Genomic DNA, 17,855 nt, shown 5'->3' with positions numbered 1-17,855 from the left:
AAAGTGTAGATTGGGATCGTTTCGTTAATATCTAAGTTCGAATGTGTTTCTTAACACTTAAAAAACCAATTTGGCTTACAAATTTTTATCGTAGGGATCGGAAAGGATTAAATAATTAACTCGCATAAGTGAGAGAACGATTGCGTCAAATATTTGCGTTTTATTATTCGTCGTCGTCGTCGTGGTTGGTGGGTGGTGGTAGTGATGGTGATTGTGTCCTCCTAGTCGTCATTATTGTTTCTTGTCGTATTGTTGTGTTGCGAATGATCGAAAATTGTCAAGATAAAATATAGGAATAAGAATTCGAACGAAGAAAAATTCGTTCATTTTCAAGGGGGTAGGAGAAGGGGGAGGGGGTGACTTTTTCGCTGAACGAAGGGGGGGTCTTCCGTTTTCGCTGAATTGCAACTTCTAAAACTTCAACTTGTTGTTCTTCTCTGCTGCGAAAATGAAACTACACAGTCGTCGACCCCTCCCCCAGCCCCCCTCGACCCTTTGTTTTAAACTATCGATCAGGGCTGTATTTATTTCGAAGATCTCCCCGCCAAGGTGCAAAAGTAAGCCTCTCAATTTTGCTTTTTTGTTGTTGTTTGACACGTTAAAAATATTATTATTTGTTATATACGATATCTGAAGGAAGAAAAGAAAAAATATAATATTAAAATATATAATTAATAATAATAATTGTTTACACATATCTGTGTTAGATGTCACGCAGTATTCACGTGGAGTTTTATTAACGCAACACTTAACCGTAACGCGACAAATTGACACAGATATTATACCTGATCTTCATCGTTTGGAAATGAAAGAAGGAGATTTGTGTAATATTAGAAGGTACTGCAGGGAGTGTTATAAACAAAATTCATTAAAGTTAGGTTACAAGGTGGCCAAAAATATAACGAAAAAAGTTCTAACTTTATGTAAACAATGTTACAGGAAACCACACCTTTGTTTATCTTGTTATAATAAATTACATTAATATTTTCAATTATTATATATTGTTTTCCTTAAATAGCGTGAGGTTTTTTTAACTTGTTGATAATAATAATAATAATATTTCTTTTTAACGCTGATAAAAATTATTCGGATATTTATCATGTAATTATTTATTTCTATTCTAAGCGGTTGAATGACGGTTGCGTTCCTCGTATTATATGACACGTTAGAAATGACTAAATGTTTTACGTTATCTGTTTTTTTTTCATTTGAGTTGCAATTGTTTTATCAGTATAAACATTACTGACGACCCCCGAGTTATTGTCATATCTGACGGGAATATGTTTTTTTTTTAAAATTGAAATTTAAAAAATATGTATAAAGAAAAACATTTGTATTTTTATTTATTTTTTTTAGTTTATGAATTTGGATAGCGATTAATAGCAATTGTTATAGTAATAATCGATATCACAGTGAAATATTTTGAAGACAATTTATATGCGAAAATGAATTGTTTTTAATTCACAAGTTATTATATTATTATTAATTAATGGTTAACGGTCATGGTTATTTCTCGATAGAATAAACATTTGTATAATTATACAATATTCAATTGAAGAATGAAAGAATAAAATATTAATGCGGATTGATGATTGGATTGGATTTAAATCGGTAATTGATGATTGCGGTGGATTTTATTTTTTATTTTTAGAAATAATAATTAATTTTTTTTTGGAGGGGTGACACTTTATTTTAACCCTTTGCCCTTACATTATCGTTAGGAAATTAACCAATTGTGAAAAATTCGCGTTTCGAGAACACACTGGTCAAATTATAAAAATAACAACACGCGTGTCGGATTGGCTATTGAATTTTTTCAACAAATTTGAAAAATACAAATGTTGGAAAACAAAATAATAAAAATGTCTTGGAAAAAAAAGAAGCAGAAAATTTAGGGTTTGAATTAAAGGGTAGGAGGAGTGAGGGGGGGTGGTAGGGGTTTGTAATAGGAAGTGTAGGTTTTCGTTTTACGTGCTTTTAAAACTCCTCGTAAGATTTTGTTCGAGAAATTAAAAATAATAAATAAAAATAAAGTAAAAGATAGAATTTTACACTTTGAAAAAAAGAAAGAAAAAAAAATACAGAATATTGTATTGTAAATTATTTGTGAAAAAATAATTATTCGCAAAATCATTACTGAAAAATATACCGTTACTAGAATATTATGGACGAGGAGGATTATCGAAAGGAGGTGATTTACCAGTGAGACTGCACGCTCAACATTGGGCACATTTTCCAAAGCATATAGACCCAACGCCATCGAAATCAAGGCCATCAAGAGCCTGTAAAGTTTGTTCCAGACATAAAAAACGTAGCGAAACAACGTGGGAGTGCAAAAGGTGTAAAGTTGCGTTACATGTACCACTATGTTTCGAAAAATTTCATACATTTGAGAATTATTAGTTTCCTCTTCTTTTTTTCTTTCTTTCTTACGTTAAAACATTAATCGTTTAAAATTAAATATTATTATTCAGAAATTGGAAATAAAATTCTGTTTATTTTTTTTCTTTTTTTTTGGTAATAATAGTAATAATAATAATAATAATAATTGACACTCGAAGATTTATTAAATATTATTTTTCTTCTATATAATTGAATTGTTCGTAAAATTACATGTTTTATTATTTACATGTCGTGTCGTAAAACGTGTATGTGATATTGTTACAACTACGAATATTGAAACCGTTATTATGCTGAATATGCTGTTAATTATGGCACCCACCACATAATCTTAGGGCAAGGGGTTAAATTTATAATTTATTCGTTTTCCTATTCTCTAATTATTCTCTTTTTATAAAGACGTATGTTTTATTAATTATTATTATTATTCTTATTCTTATTATTATTATTATAATAGCAGCAAGTTATTTAATTATTTAGTAAAAATAAATACAACAAAAATTACGATCTATTAAGATTTTGTAATGTGTTGCACCTATATAGGGTCTCTAAAAAAAAAGAAAAATTATAAATAGATACAGTCCTGCATATCTTGTAATAATAATTAATAACCCCTTTTTCATACCGTCTCACCGAATAAAATCGTGCCAATTAATTTTCTTTTTTCCGTCCTCGATTATAAAAAAAAATAATAAAAAGAATAAAGAAAAAGATACTAGATACGATTAAATTAAAATCAACTATAAATAATATAAAAAAGTAATTAATTAGTAATAATAATAATAATAATGATAATGATAATAATATTAATATTAATAATGGACAATTTAATGATGGATAATTAATGAAATAAAATATATATGTATATATATCAACCTATTGTTCCTATTTCTCGTTGTTATTATTATTATTAATGTTGTTGTCTTTCTATACACACCCACACCCACACGTACACACACACGTACACGCGCACATAATATTTTAATTACTTAATAATCCTAAAAACAACAACCCCCATTTACTTTTCGTTAAAGGTTGTTTTTCTTCTTTTTTAATTTCTGTTACTTTTAAGCTTTCGTCAAAGTAACGCATAATTTTTCTAACCAATTTAATTTGATGAGTCTCATTTATATCAGTTATTTAACATCACAATTAAATAGTTTGCATTATTATGTATATATTGTGTGTATGTTGAAATAAATTATTACAGTGGCTGATCAGAAAATTTGGAATAATGGAAATTATGGTATAATTTATCTAAAAATGATGAATATATTCTAAAATAAAAAAGTATGTATAAATTTTTGGCTTGAGTGAAATGGTGGTGGTGGTGGGGGTAAGGCCCCACTGTCATACACAATTACCAATACACATATATACGTAATACTCGCAAAATAAAATAACAAAAATAAGATAAGATTAATTCTTCCTAAACTTGGTAATATTAATCGTACGATTCTATTTTTTTTTTGTTCTTTCTTTCCTTCCACTTTTTTCTTTTCGTATCCCTTTCCGTTTCTTCCCGACCACTCTATTTTTTTTGTTTCTTTTTTTTCGGTCCCCCTCCCCCAATAAATTTATGCTTTTATTTTTTTTTTTTTCTTTTTTTCTTATAACATTTTTTTCTTTCTTTCCTTTGGTACAAATTAAATCAGCAGGCCTTGCAACATGGCACGTTACTGGTGATCGAAGTAACACAGGTGGTGTCGTCGGTTCCGTAGCAGGTGCTCCAGGGACGACGGACGAAGTCTTCCTCGCAGCTCAGGAGGCCGCACAGGCCCACCGCGACTCACAAGGTAGGCTCATCATCTTCGTTTATTTAATATGTCTGGCCCACCGTAACAATAGGCACTGTGTTCTTTTCTGGGATGATTATATTATTTATTATAATCATCCACATTCTTTCTCTCCCCCACATCCCCCCGAATTCATTAACAGTCGGCAAAGTTTTTTTATTTTTATTTTATATTATCATTAACTAAACACTTATGATGATTATTTATTATATTACAAAATTTACAATGATTTATTTATTAATTATCAAAGAATTTAAAAAAAAATATATCTATGTGTGTATGTATATGTATACATATATATTTGACGTTCTTTTGTTGGCAAGGACGATGATTGGATATTTATTTTTTTTTTATCATTTTTTTTTATATTTTTTTAAATCAAAAATTTACGAAAATTATTATTTGTCGAATTATATTCTCGACTTTATTCTAATTATTATTATTATTATTGTTGTTGTTGTTAGAGGTAATATATGTATATATATGTATTACGAAAGATATTTGGATTGGAGGAGAACGTTTGAGATAAATATGAACGTTTTGTTATTATGAAAATCAAATGAAAATTTAATATACCGAGAGTGCCAATTGCGCAGGTTCGCCAGGTTGGTTTTTTTTGTTCGTTTTTAAAAACAAAAAGGGGGAAAAATATATATTTAATTAATATATATATTGTTTTTCCCTTTCGCTGTCGGATAACGTGGTACAAACTTAGATTCCGGTAATGTTCAAGAGTAGCACGGTCTCTGAAAAATAAAACAAATAAAATAAATCCAAAAGAGAAGAACAAAAAAAAAGATACGAAAAATGAAACAAAAAAACGACATACGTATTATATATATATGAGATATGTGACGAACACATACACACATAATCACACACACACATATGAACACATTATATATATATTTATTCAAGGTATGTAATTAAAAAAAAATGTATATATATTTATACATATTTGTTTTTTTATCAACATACTACAATCCTTTTATATATATGATACACATACACATACACATACACTTACTCATACATGCAACTTTTTATCTAATTTTAATTTTTTTATTTAAAAAAGAAAAATATTTTTAAACGAGCGACGCCACGATGCACCCAATGAAAATGTCGCAACGAATGAAAAATTCTTAATTATACTAATTCTTTCGTTTCTTCTTATTATTATACTTTTATTCTTTCTTTCTTTTACTATATAAATATCTTTTATCTTTTTTATTTTTCTTAACTATTATTTATATTCCCTTCATTCTGTCTTATTTTTTCTTTTTTTTTCTTGTTATTGCTTTTTCTTATTTTTCTACTTACTTTAATTTTCATTCGTTCTCGACATATTTTGTTCGAGTGTAACGCGACGTCGCTTAATTTAGTTTTTCCTCTCTCTCCTTTGATCAAAAGGAACTATAACGAAAGAAGAGAGGAGAGAAAAGGAGGAGAGCAACACACACCCTCTCCTCAGACTCTTTTCAAAATATCAACTCACACATATTGAACGAAGATATAAATACTTCGTTATATATAAATTTAAAAAACAAAAAAGAATTTCAAATTAGATTATTACGAGTAATTATTACAATCGAATTTTTCATATATTTTTCAAAATAGATTTTTATTTTTCATTTTCTTTTCCTCTTCTACTACTACTACTATTACTACTACTACTATTTCAGTTTCTTCTTCTTCTTCTTCTTCTTATTCTTATTCTTCTTCTCAATACCATGATTTAATATAATAAATTAATTAAAATTTTATAAGATTATATATATTACAAAGGATTAGATAAAATTGAATATAAATTAAATGAAATAATTAATTAAAGTTAGATGATAATATCAAACTAGGGATCCCTCCTCCTAAACGTAATATTTGTTCAATTATTTACCGGTAAATAATGATACTATTAGAAAATATTAGAAAATTAATTAGGCAAATGGTGAGAAAGTGAGAAATTAATGATAGACAACCGAACGATGATAGAAAATATTTTTCTTTCTCACATTATATATATACACGATACACGACTGATGATTTCTAATTTATTGGCGTTTGAAACTCTCTAGATTGGTGTGTGCAATATTTCTATTTGTTAAAACAACGATTATTAATATTATTTCGTTCTAATGCAGGTAATGCAATAGTGTGTGCTGCAATGCAGTTTTTTAATGACTGTTCTCATCTTATTGACGTCATTTATCCAAGAAGTTAATTATAACAGCTGACAAATCAGATATTTTCTTCTTCTTCTTCTGCTTTTTATTGCTGTTGAAGCTAACAAAAAAAAAGCGAGGCCTATAATTAATCCTGGACTTTCTTTCAGTCCAAGTTATCACAAATTTTCCTGACGATGGTTGTACTTCATCGTCAATTTCTATTTTCAGTAATTTGATATATTTACTGAAACTTACAACTTACGATTGTTCTATTATCGTTCAACGCAACGTAATTTGCGATTGAACTTTTAAACTAAAAATTGATATTCTCGATCAATGAGAAAAATTCCACTGATCATATCACATTGGATAATATTTATTGATCTAAATAATAACCACCCTCTCAATGGAAATGCAAAATATTGGACTAGATTAGAATTGCACAATACAATTCTAATCATACACATACGTATCTATTTTTAGATTACACATGTGTGTGTTTGATATAGTGTTATATAGGTGTGGTTGTTACCCATGGATTACACAATGAGATTTAATATTTTTTGATGTTGATGACACTCCTTTTAATGGTCATCGAACCGCATCAAAGATTATACCACGTACTACTATTATTATTATCGATTAGGTAACTCTGTTGGTTGGTCTTAGGCCAATTGGCAACGATGAAATTGATTTTCATACAGGAGTAATACCATACTTCATTTCTGATGTCAGCTAATTCTCTTTTTCCTCTTCTACTTCTTCTTCTTCTTCTTCCTCCTCTTCTTTTTTATTCTTATATTCTGGTTCGTTGCATCTGTCAGTTAACAACAACCACAACAGCTGCATCTTTCAGCAAGCAAACAAGCAAGCAGATGATTTAGCATAAAATTTGTGCTAATTCATATAACTTTCTCTCGACCCCCCACCACCACCCCTCCCCCTTTAATAAAACTTCTCTTATTTGTTCATTCGTAAATAACTGAATTTAATAGGACACACAATTATCTTCACGTTGATACTTCAAAAATAACCAGAAGATCTTTATTAAACCAAATGTATAATCATTTTGATGATTAAAACGAGACCCCCCATGGGGAGGGGTATTCTTCACATCTATTGATTACAAAAATATTTAATTAAGACATCAACACCACCACCACCACTTAATCTTGAGAGTTGAACACCAAATTTTGATTTCCTGTATTTCTTATAGGACACGTATTTTAATAATTGGGCTTGGGGTGGTAGGGGGAGGGAAATTTTGTTTAGCATTGACACGCGAGATATTGTTTTATAGTTTTTCTATTAAAAAAATCAAATGAATTAGTTTATATTTGATCTCAATATATATCAAAAGTAATTAGGGTCAGTAGTTAGATGATTACCCAGTTGAGAACTGAGGTGATCCAACGTGGGAAACAAGGTAATTCAGGAGAGAGAGGAGCGATTTCCTCTGTCAATGCTAGCAATTATGATGCCCGTTAATTATTAACACAGTTTATGGTTCACTCGTCAATAATATATATATAATAAATAAATAAATAAATAAATTAATTAATTGATTAATCAAATAAATTTGTATCTCGAGTTAGATATTTTTTTTTTGTCTATATATAGGATTTACAATGAAAAATTCGTGTAGAATGAATGTGTTGATTATTTATTTAACGATATTTAACATCACTTGATGAATATTATTTATCATTTCCAATTACGAACCTTCCAACTGTTCTTTTTAATTAAAAAGACAAAAAAAGAAGCATTTTTTAATATTCCTATTGGGAAAATGAGATGAGGATGGAGGGGGCTACACGCGTGTAAATGAGTAATTAATTAATTAATTGAAAAAAAAATATATAAACGGACGCGATGCTCGCATTGATGGCGGAGGTCGTTTTTTTCACCGTCAGAGACTTTGTTACCTTGAATGGTTTTTTATTATTATTATTATTATTATTATTATTCGATTGGACGACAATGACAATACGACTTGCGTGATGACGGTATTATTATTATTATTATTATTATTAATAATATTATTACATATATGTTGTTTTAAAAGATCTCATTTGAAAGGATGAATAGAAAAAAATATTAAATAATTAAAAAAAAATAAAAATTGGATCTATCTATCTATAGATCATTTCGTTGAATTCAATTAAATGTTCACAATTCCAATATTTTCATTCGCATTATTTCTCGTAATTAAAAACTTAAGGTTTTAACGAGATTTCTTCTTCTTCTTATTCTTAGTTTTTTTTTTTTATTGGAATTAGATCTGTTGAAATTTATTTAAAAGAATTCTTTTGTACTTAAAATATTCTATTCGAATTCAAATTAAATGTTTTCGTTTACAAAGACAGGTTTTTTAATTAACACGTTCACGCCGGGGCGAAAATCTGCGTTTGTGTCTTACCGCGTTACGCTTCGTGGGGCGGGGCAATATCGATGCTAGTTTTAACACGCTTATTGCGGAATTTCAATTATAAAATTTCAAAAACAAATTATCGATCATCTTTTGAACAAAGATCATCACAGAGAAATCGAAGAAGCTAAAATAGAAAAGAGATATCCGTCAAGAAAACGTACGCATTCTCTACAATCATACAAAGGGCCTGCCAGGAAAACAAGAAAACGATGTAAAGAATGTTACAAACAATTATCAAAAAAACAAAATAGATTATATGCCTCGAAAAAAAGTAAAAAAGTAACGACATATTGTACGCGTTGTAAGGGCCAGCCCACATTATGCTTAGAATGTTTTAAAAAGTTGCATTAATATAAATAAATAATTGTTATCAATTTAAAATATTAAATGTTAATGTTTATAATATTCAAATTTAAAAGTAATGTAATGTTGAGAAAAAATAAAATCATCTTATTTTTTTAATGATGAATTTTCTGAAAACAATTGATGACCCACCGGTGGGTCACCCCGGCGTGAACGTGTTAAAATAATAATGAAAGAGACAGAGTGAATGTGTTGTTTGTATGCGTGCTTCTTTGTACGAGAGAGAAAGATAGAGAACAAATAGAATACATGATACACGTGTTCAGTATACTAAAATAAGTTGATTAATATTATTATTATTATTATTATTATAAAATGATTATAATAATGATTAAAAACAATTCGTGCCGTAATTGGATTAGAACCGGATTTTGTGCCACGTTGTTCCCAGCAACAATTTTTTCGAGGGGGAGAAAAAAATCAGAGATCGACGATTCTCTCATTTTTTTTTCCTTCATATTTAAATATAAATGTCCGTTTTAAAAGAGAAAAAAATGATAAGAGACCACGTTTGGGGCAATGGTAAACAAGTTTTTCGAAAGTGTTTTCATCACATTTTCATCAAAATAAAATCAAATTAATCATATTTATAGTATAAATATTATTTAAAGATAATAATTAAAAATTATATTAACGTGGTGTGTGTGTGTGTCATACACTTTTAACAATAACTTAATTGCCATTGAACCTGGACGAGATATACAAAAAATGAAAAACCCTTTCGGATCCCAGAGAAAAAAAATAGAAAAAGAAACAACAAGAAAAAGATTACCAAAAAAAAAAATAAAATACAAAAAAGAGAAGACCCAAAGAAAAAAGTAAAAAGAGAAAAATAATTAAGAGATATTATACACACACTGGTCCCCAACCCTCATTTTTTGCTGTCGTGGGCGTGACTTCTTTTTTGTTCGTTATAATTCTTCTTTTTTTTTTTTTTAATTAATTATTTGTTCATTTATTTATATTACTACTGTTCACACACCCATACGAGAACGAAGTATTTTTTATTTTCCATTTTTTTTTGTACAAATAATTATTCCAAATCAGTACTAAATTTCTTTCCTGTCTTTCTTTCTTTCTTTTTTTTGTAAATATTTAAAAATATAAGTAATGGATAAAATTTCTTTTTTTTTTTAATTTTTTTTCCATATATATGTATATATAAATATATAAATAGTTCACGTTGGGTAATATTAACAGTAAAACAATGAAAACTTGTAAATATTAGAGATATAAATTGACATGAATAAAATAGAAATGATTAATTAAATAATTAAGTGACGAACAAGAAATGGTCACGTTAAATTTGTCTAATTTGCCTAACCCGTACGATTAATATATAAATCGTGCGAGCAACAACAACCATTATTTGTCTTCCACGAGCAAACGAAATCAATCGTTCAAATAATACGATCCTATCAAAATATATATATCTCTTTTTAAATGTATATATATATATATATTATATATATTATATATTATATATATATATATAGATACATAGATATATATGTATGTGTACAAGTGCGCGCATACGTGTACAGAAATCACGATGTGTGCTCTTAAAACATGACATATATATGTGTATACATATATGTATTTATATATATATATATATTTATATATATGTATATATATATATCTATGTAAAGAAACAAATAATATTTTTTTTTCTCCCCTGTGTCCATATCCGTGTATGCGTATACACTCTCGATAGTTTTTAATTCCATTGCGTTGTGCCATTTTTTGCGTAATTCGTCTTGCATGCCACGCTTTCCTTCGGTAGTGTAATTTACACCTTTTTAACTCTTACGGAAATGCAAGAGTGACGCGTGTTATTATTGTTCATTTATTTATTCACGTGTAATTCTTGTTCTTTTCTATTTTTTTTTTTTCAATTTTAATTATTATCTTATACCTGTGTGTTGTTTATACGTGCACATATATGTACATATCCTGCGTTTATATATGTGTACTTTTTTATATTGCACGCGGGTATAATGGTAAAATAAAAATGTCGAAATAAAAGTGAGATGGATTGAAACAAAAGGATTTATATACGCCCACTCTCGCATCTTCGGCCATTTTTTTTACTAACCCACGTGTACATAACTCGCTTATTTGTTCGTAACGCATAAAACATCAGATATTTGATTATTAACCCGATTACATACCTATATAGCTCTCTTTTATATACATACTTATATTCGCACACACATATATATGTATACGTATTATGTATGGATATATATGTGTGATAATTTATCTCTCTATATATATTTATTTATATATCATTTTATATATATTTATATATAAAGAGAAATATCATATATATACACACACATACTTCGTATATATAAATATGTATGTACACATATATTTATAATACTGTTTCTCCTCTACTTCTCGTTATATATATATGTTATAATTGTATATAATATATAGATATATATTTATTTTTTTTTATATTTATATATATTTATATATGATTAAATATATATAAATTACGTTACGAATTTACATATTTATTATTATTATTAAAATATTATTGATTATTATTAAAATATTATTATTATTATTATTATTATTATTATTATTATTATTATTATTATTATTATTATTTTATTATAATTATTATAATTATTATTATTATTATTATTATTATTATTATTATTATCAGTATATTATTCTACTCATGGTATTGTACTTTCTCGTTATTAGACTTTCGTTGTTGTTGTTGTTGTACCATGCCATGTCACGACTTTTTGCTCTTGTAAATTCTTGCTCCCTCTTGTGTCTTTTTCATCCTCCGAGTGTTTAGGAGAGAGAGATGATCGAAAAAGAAGAGAGTTGTTTTTTTTAAACGGATTACAAAATGCATATAATATTTAAAAAAGCAAAAAAACAATACGAACGTACCAAAAAAAAAAGCATTTTCGTGCAAAGTTTATATATCGCGTGGTGTGATTACATACATATTTATATATATATATGTATATATATATAGAAAAACATATTATAAAAGAAAACCAACGAGGAAAATTCAAATGTCGAGAGGGAAAAAAAAAATTCGCGATTTTCGCGCGGAGTGGGGGAAAAATTTTTGAGCGCGAGCGCGCGGCCACGGTCGAACGATTTTTCGATCGGGGCTTGCTGCCACCACCGCCGCCATTTTCCCTCTCGGTCCGCTGCGCCATTTTCTCTTCCGTCGCGTCGCCACTTTCTCTTTGCTAATTTTTTTGTCTTCTTCCTCTTTTCTCATTTCTCTACTCTTTCTCTTTCTTTCTCTCGCTTTCTCTTTCTTTCCTCGCCCGCCGCCCCACCCCTAAACAACTATTGTTTTTGTTTTTCATATTTTCTTGTCGGTTTTTTTTTAATTCAATGAAATAATACGTTCATTGAAGGAAAATTATTATTTCCCTCTCGAGAGAAGAAGACTACACACGGTTTTTGAAATTGTATGTATATATATATATATGAAAAATATGAAGAAGAAAAGAAGAAGAAAGTTTTTAATGAATGAAGAAAAGTGAAATATAATTAAGAAGAAAAAGGAAGATGGTGGGGGAAGATGACTACGCAACGCCGCTGCCGCGCCGCCATGTTACTTTTTTTTTCTCGAGCATCACGCCTTTTGCGTAGGTGATCGAATTAATTTTTTTTTTCCTTTTTATCAACGCGTCGTGTTATGTGATTATTATTATTGTTTGATTTTTGTGTGTTTGTGTGTTTAATTCTTCGATTCGTTATTTCTTTCTTTTTGTTCGCAGTTGCGCTTTCGTTGGCCATTTTGTCTCGAGAGCGCACGGTTTTTACGAACAATTTGTTTTTAATCTCTTTTAATCTCTCTCTCTCTCTCTCTTTCTCTTTCTTTCTTTCTTTCTTTTTTTTTCGGTATTATTTATTTTTATTTTTATTTATTTTTAATCCTAATTTTTATTCTTGTCTTTCTTATTTTAGTTTATTCGGAATTATTTTTGTGGGGATTTTCGATAAGAAGAAGTTTCGAACAACATCAGGTAGACACAAGAATTTGTCGTTGTGGTTGGTAAGGAATATTTTTATGGTGAAAAAAAAATCCATGGTAAAGTATATATGGTGTCAAAGAAAATCATCAAGGTAAATTAGATTGAATTGATTAAAATGGATTGAATTGAACATTTGATGTTTTACGCGCGTTCTGTGTATAATTTTATTGTTAACGACTACTTTTTTTTTATTTTTTTATTTTAATATTAATATTATTAATATTATTTTTGTAATACATTTCATACGTGCTTTTAACATTATATATCTCTCTCTCTTTCTCTCTCTCTCTTCTCTTCTTTTTCTTTTAATTCTTTTCAATAAATCATCTATTATTTTATTCGTTCACATCGTTGCATTTGTTTATTGTTATATAATATTATTGCTGCTTTTTTTTTCTTTTTTCTTTTTTTTTAAATCATTATTTAATATTTATTTGCTCGGGATTGTTCGTGAAAATTTGATCTGAAAATAAGCCGAGATTTGGATAATTTCGTTTTTAATTTTGCGAATAAGACGTTTTTATCATCTCGTCGATAAAAAGAGGATTTATTTTCAATAGCCATCTCGAGTTATAAACACTTCTCGAATGGATCTGTGAGTGCATGAAAGTAAGAACGTACGAATGTATGAGAAATATTTACGAGTGTATGGGGGTGTATGCGAGCGCGAGTGTTGTTGCGAATGAACGATCGAGCGAACGAAATAATTTATTGTTAATATTTTTCTTTCTTTCTCAATTGTTTTTTTTTTTAATCTTAATTACAAAAATATGCATCTGAGATATATGCGTATTACGGATTTTTTTTTACGAATTTTTACGAGCTTGCCGCAATAATTTTTATTGGGCAAGGCTTTTGTTTATAAAAAACGATCAAACAATATTTGTTTACTCTCTCGTTTGACAAAAGTTTTAGTCCGCATTTTTCGGTACTAAAACAAAAAACAACGGTTTCGTTGTTTACGCGTTCGTCGTCACTCTCTCCCCACCCCTCCCCCAACACCAAAAAAAAAAAACGTGTCGTTGAAAGTTGCGAACAAATGTTAACGACTTTTGCGATGCACTTAAAAATATTGAATGAAAAAACAATGGAAAAGGGAAAATCAATATCTTTGAGTGTGACTCGTCATTGGTTCGGTTTAACATTTCTTTTTTCTTTACAACATTTTTACACGTTTTTGTTACGAGTGTTGAAAAGGGTGGAGGAGGATGAGGATGAGGAGTGGTGGCAAAAGTGATGAATAAGTGGGAATATATAAAAGAAAAATATTTACGTGTATCTACGAAGAGAAGGGCGTGATTTTTCAATGAGAAATCATTTCGGAATTGCTCGAGAAAATTATTCCTTTTGAAATTTTTCTCGAGTTCATATTTCGCGTCGAATAATTCGAATTCTTGTTATTTTTTTTTTTTCTTTTTTCTTCGAGTTATTCGATCAGTGTTTTATTTCTCTTGATTATCACGCAGTGTTATGACAAATACATGGTGCAATTGGAAAGAAAAGAAATTCGGAAGAAGAAGAATAAGAAGAAGAAGAAGAAAAGAAAATGGAAAAATTTCGATGATCGAACGATCTACGTTTTTGATCGATCGATCATGAATTTTTTCTCATCAGGGGACAAAAAAATGATTCTAGATATTAATCTAGATTCATCATCGAACTTGGATGTGATGTTGAATTGGTACAGTATTGGTAAACTTTTTTTTCTAACTATATTTATAAATTTGTGTTTTTTTTTTTCTATTCTTCACACAATTCTGATTCTCATATATTTGAAAGATTAACATATAACTTTTGAATACCTGTCGAAATTCTTCACATTGGTCGATTCGAAGTTATTGTTTCTGAATAATATTCTTCTTTTCTGTTGTTTCAAACAATGAGAGACACAGTTTTTATTTTTTATTATTATTATTGTGGTTTATTCGTTTAAACAAACAATATTTTCGTTTGTGTATATTATTGTGTGTGTGTTTCAGGTATCATCATTTTTTTTTTTTTAATAATTTCATATAATTATTCTTTCAGTTCTTTCTTTTTTATTTTTATTAATAATTTATTATTTGATAAATGATAATAATAACTTAACTGATTATCATTTTCGTCTCGAAATTGATTGACTGGTGTATATTATCATTTTATTAATTTCTTTTTTTTTTTATTTTATTTTATTTATTTAAATATGGTCATCTGTTGTTTCGCACAAAAATTCATTTTTCATTTCTCATTTCTTTACAGTTGATTCTTCTCATTTTTGTTTATAGTTTTATTATTTTTTTTTTATTTAAAGCCTCCTCCAAGGTGGGGAGGGGGAGTGCTAGATTTATTTTCATTAATATCGTGTAATTTCCAAATATTGAAATTATCATCCGATTTTACGTACAGATCCAATAATTCCAATTTGAATTTTTGGATGCACGCGAATTCACGAGAAGAGAAAGAAGAAAAAGAAGATATCCGCGTGTGTTAAATATGTGTATGTGCGTGAGTGTGTGAGTGTATATGATTTTGAAAAATCTTTTTTTGAACCTTTGATATGAAGGAACAGAAAAAGAATTAATTTCGGTAACAGTATGTAAAAAAATGAAATTGAAAAAGAAAAGAAAATCAACGTAAGTATTTCATCTTGCGTGTTGTATCGGCACGCTTGATAACCTTTTCATTTTAATAATTATTATAATTAATTAAATTAATATATAAATATTTTTTTATGATAATAAAAAGTGATCGATGTTTTTTCTCAATTGTTTCAATTAACAACGTAATTCTTTTAATACGATTTAAACGATAAATAATTCAATAAGAATTGCAATTAAATGCAATCAAATTGTTTTATTTCTAAATATATTCTAAAATTACTTCGATCATTTTTATTATCGTAAATAACGTTAATATAAATATTTGTGTGCATATATAAATTAACTTTATGAACAATTCTATTCCATAGCAACAAAAAAAAAAGATAAGAATAGAAATATTCTCTCGATTCTTATACAATCGTTGACGAGATTATTATTCGATAGGTTTCAGTTTAAATAATTTAAAATTAATCAAAAGTATATATTATATATTTGTTTTTTTTTAAATTGCTTTTTTGTTAATCAATCAATCAATTTTGTCATTCGTTTTTCTTTAAATATTCTTTATGTTAATTTTTTTTTTTTTGGTATCAACAAATAAGAAAACAGAATTATTTTACATTCGTCAACGTCTAACAAAACATTGACAATAGTACGATCTAACACTATTGTTAATTAATGCGTTTGATATATTTACGATTTTATTTTTCTTAAATGAATTTTTCTTTTATTTTATTATTTTTATTTTTATTTTTAATTTTAATTTTTTTTTCTTCCAATTAAAACAAACGACTATATTATTACTACGATTAGAAAATTTCTGAGACACACCTAAGAAACAGAAAAAAAAAGAGATAATAATAGGGGATGATGATCATTTTTATTCGTCGTAAGAAACTAATTCCTCGTTAGCCATATCTTATCAGGGAAAGTTAATTTTTTTTTTTTAAATTATAATCTTAGTTTTTCTTGTGTGTATTGTATACTATACCCCACCCCTCCCCCTAAAGTTTTTTGATTTTACATCGGTGTCTTTGTTTTTTTTTTAAATTTTGTTTTTGTAATTTTTCACTTACCCCACCCACCCTCTTCTTCTCTCTCTCTTTATTTTTCTCCTTTCTCTCTCTTTCTCTCTCTTTCTCTCTCTCTTTTTCTTTCTTTTTTTTTCTTCTTCTTTCCTTCTTTTTTTTTTTGTTTAAAAACTTTTCAGCTCAGCAGAATCCTAACTGCGGCACGTGTCATTCAACGATGACGACGATTGACGACGACGTTGATGGTGGTGGTGGTGGTGGTGATGATGATGATGATGATGATTCAAAATTTTTTTTTTTGTGGTTTGAGATTCGTTTATCTTTCTGGTGTGTGTGTTTAAAGGGTTGGGTGAGTTTTTGAAGGGGGCTCATTTCTCTGCGTGTCTGTTTTTTTCATGTCTGTTTGTTCGACTGTCTCTCTTTCTGTGTGTATCTGTGTGTGTATGTTCGTGTGCGTGGTTTACTAATATTTATCCGCAAGTTATTATTAATCTTTATTAATTTTGTGCACATTTCTTTTTTTCTTCAATCTTTCTTTCTTTTTTTTTTTTTTTTTATATTGTGAATTAAGTACGTGATATTCGATTAGAGTAAAGTGAACAAATTATAATTTGTATTACTTCATTTGTTTTTTTTTTTAAATATATAATTTGTAAAGTTTACATTAACTTGTTAGAAAAATTACTTGAAAAGATTTTTTTTTTAATTGGTAGAGATTAGGAGAAGAAGTATTTGCTTTGATAACATTTTGATGTACTTTGTGCAATCTATTTTCGGTTTAATTAAATTAGAATAATAATTTTAATAATATGTTGTATAAATTGCAATAATTATAAAATAAAAAAGTAGAATAAAATCGAATCCGCAACTCTCGAAGGCGCCAAAGAGTTTCGGATAGATTTTATTTTATTTGATTTTTATTTGAAATGAAATTTTCAAAAATACTTCAATTTTTTGTGGTTTTAGATGTGTAAAGTTGAATTACGAAGAGCCTATTTATTTTCTTTTTTTTTCAAGAATATATTTCGGTAATCAAATTCGAATTAAAATTCATAATTATATTAT

The 17,855-nt window shown here is 28.0% G+C and overlaps 1 protein-coding gene across 15 annotated transcripts in view; it reads left to right on the top strand.

Moving 5' to 3' along the window:
• Positions 1-17,855, top strand: part of LOC122525387 (longitudinals lacking protein, isoforms N/O/W/X/Y-like) — a 111,673-nt gene that overhangs the window by 14,242 nt on the left and 79,576 nt on the right. For 14 of the 15 annotated variants that reach the window (XM_043648163.1, XM_043648161.1, XM_043648155.1 and 11 more), the window contains exon 6: positions 4,056-4,196. In XM_043648163.1, coding sequence (XP_043504098.1) covers positions 4,056-4,196 — 141 coding nt within the window. The remainder of the gene's footprint in view (positions 1-4,055; positions 4,197-17,855) is intronic. The other variant, XM_043648154.1, reaches the window with a different exon arrangement.

The sequence above is a fragment of the Polistes fuscatus genome, unplaced genomic scaffold (assembly GCF_010416935.1).
Source record: "Polistes fuscatus isolate 324 unplaced genomic scaffold, CU_Pfus_HIC Scaffold9, whole genome shotgun sequence".
Taxonomy (NCBI): Eukaryota; Metazoa; Arthropoda; class Insecta; order Hymenoptera; family Vespidae; genus Polistes; species Polistes fuscatus.
This window is presented reverse-complemented; position numbering and strand designations above follow the sequence as displayed.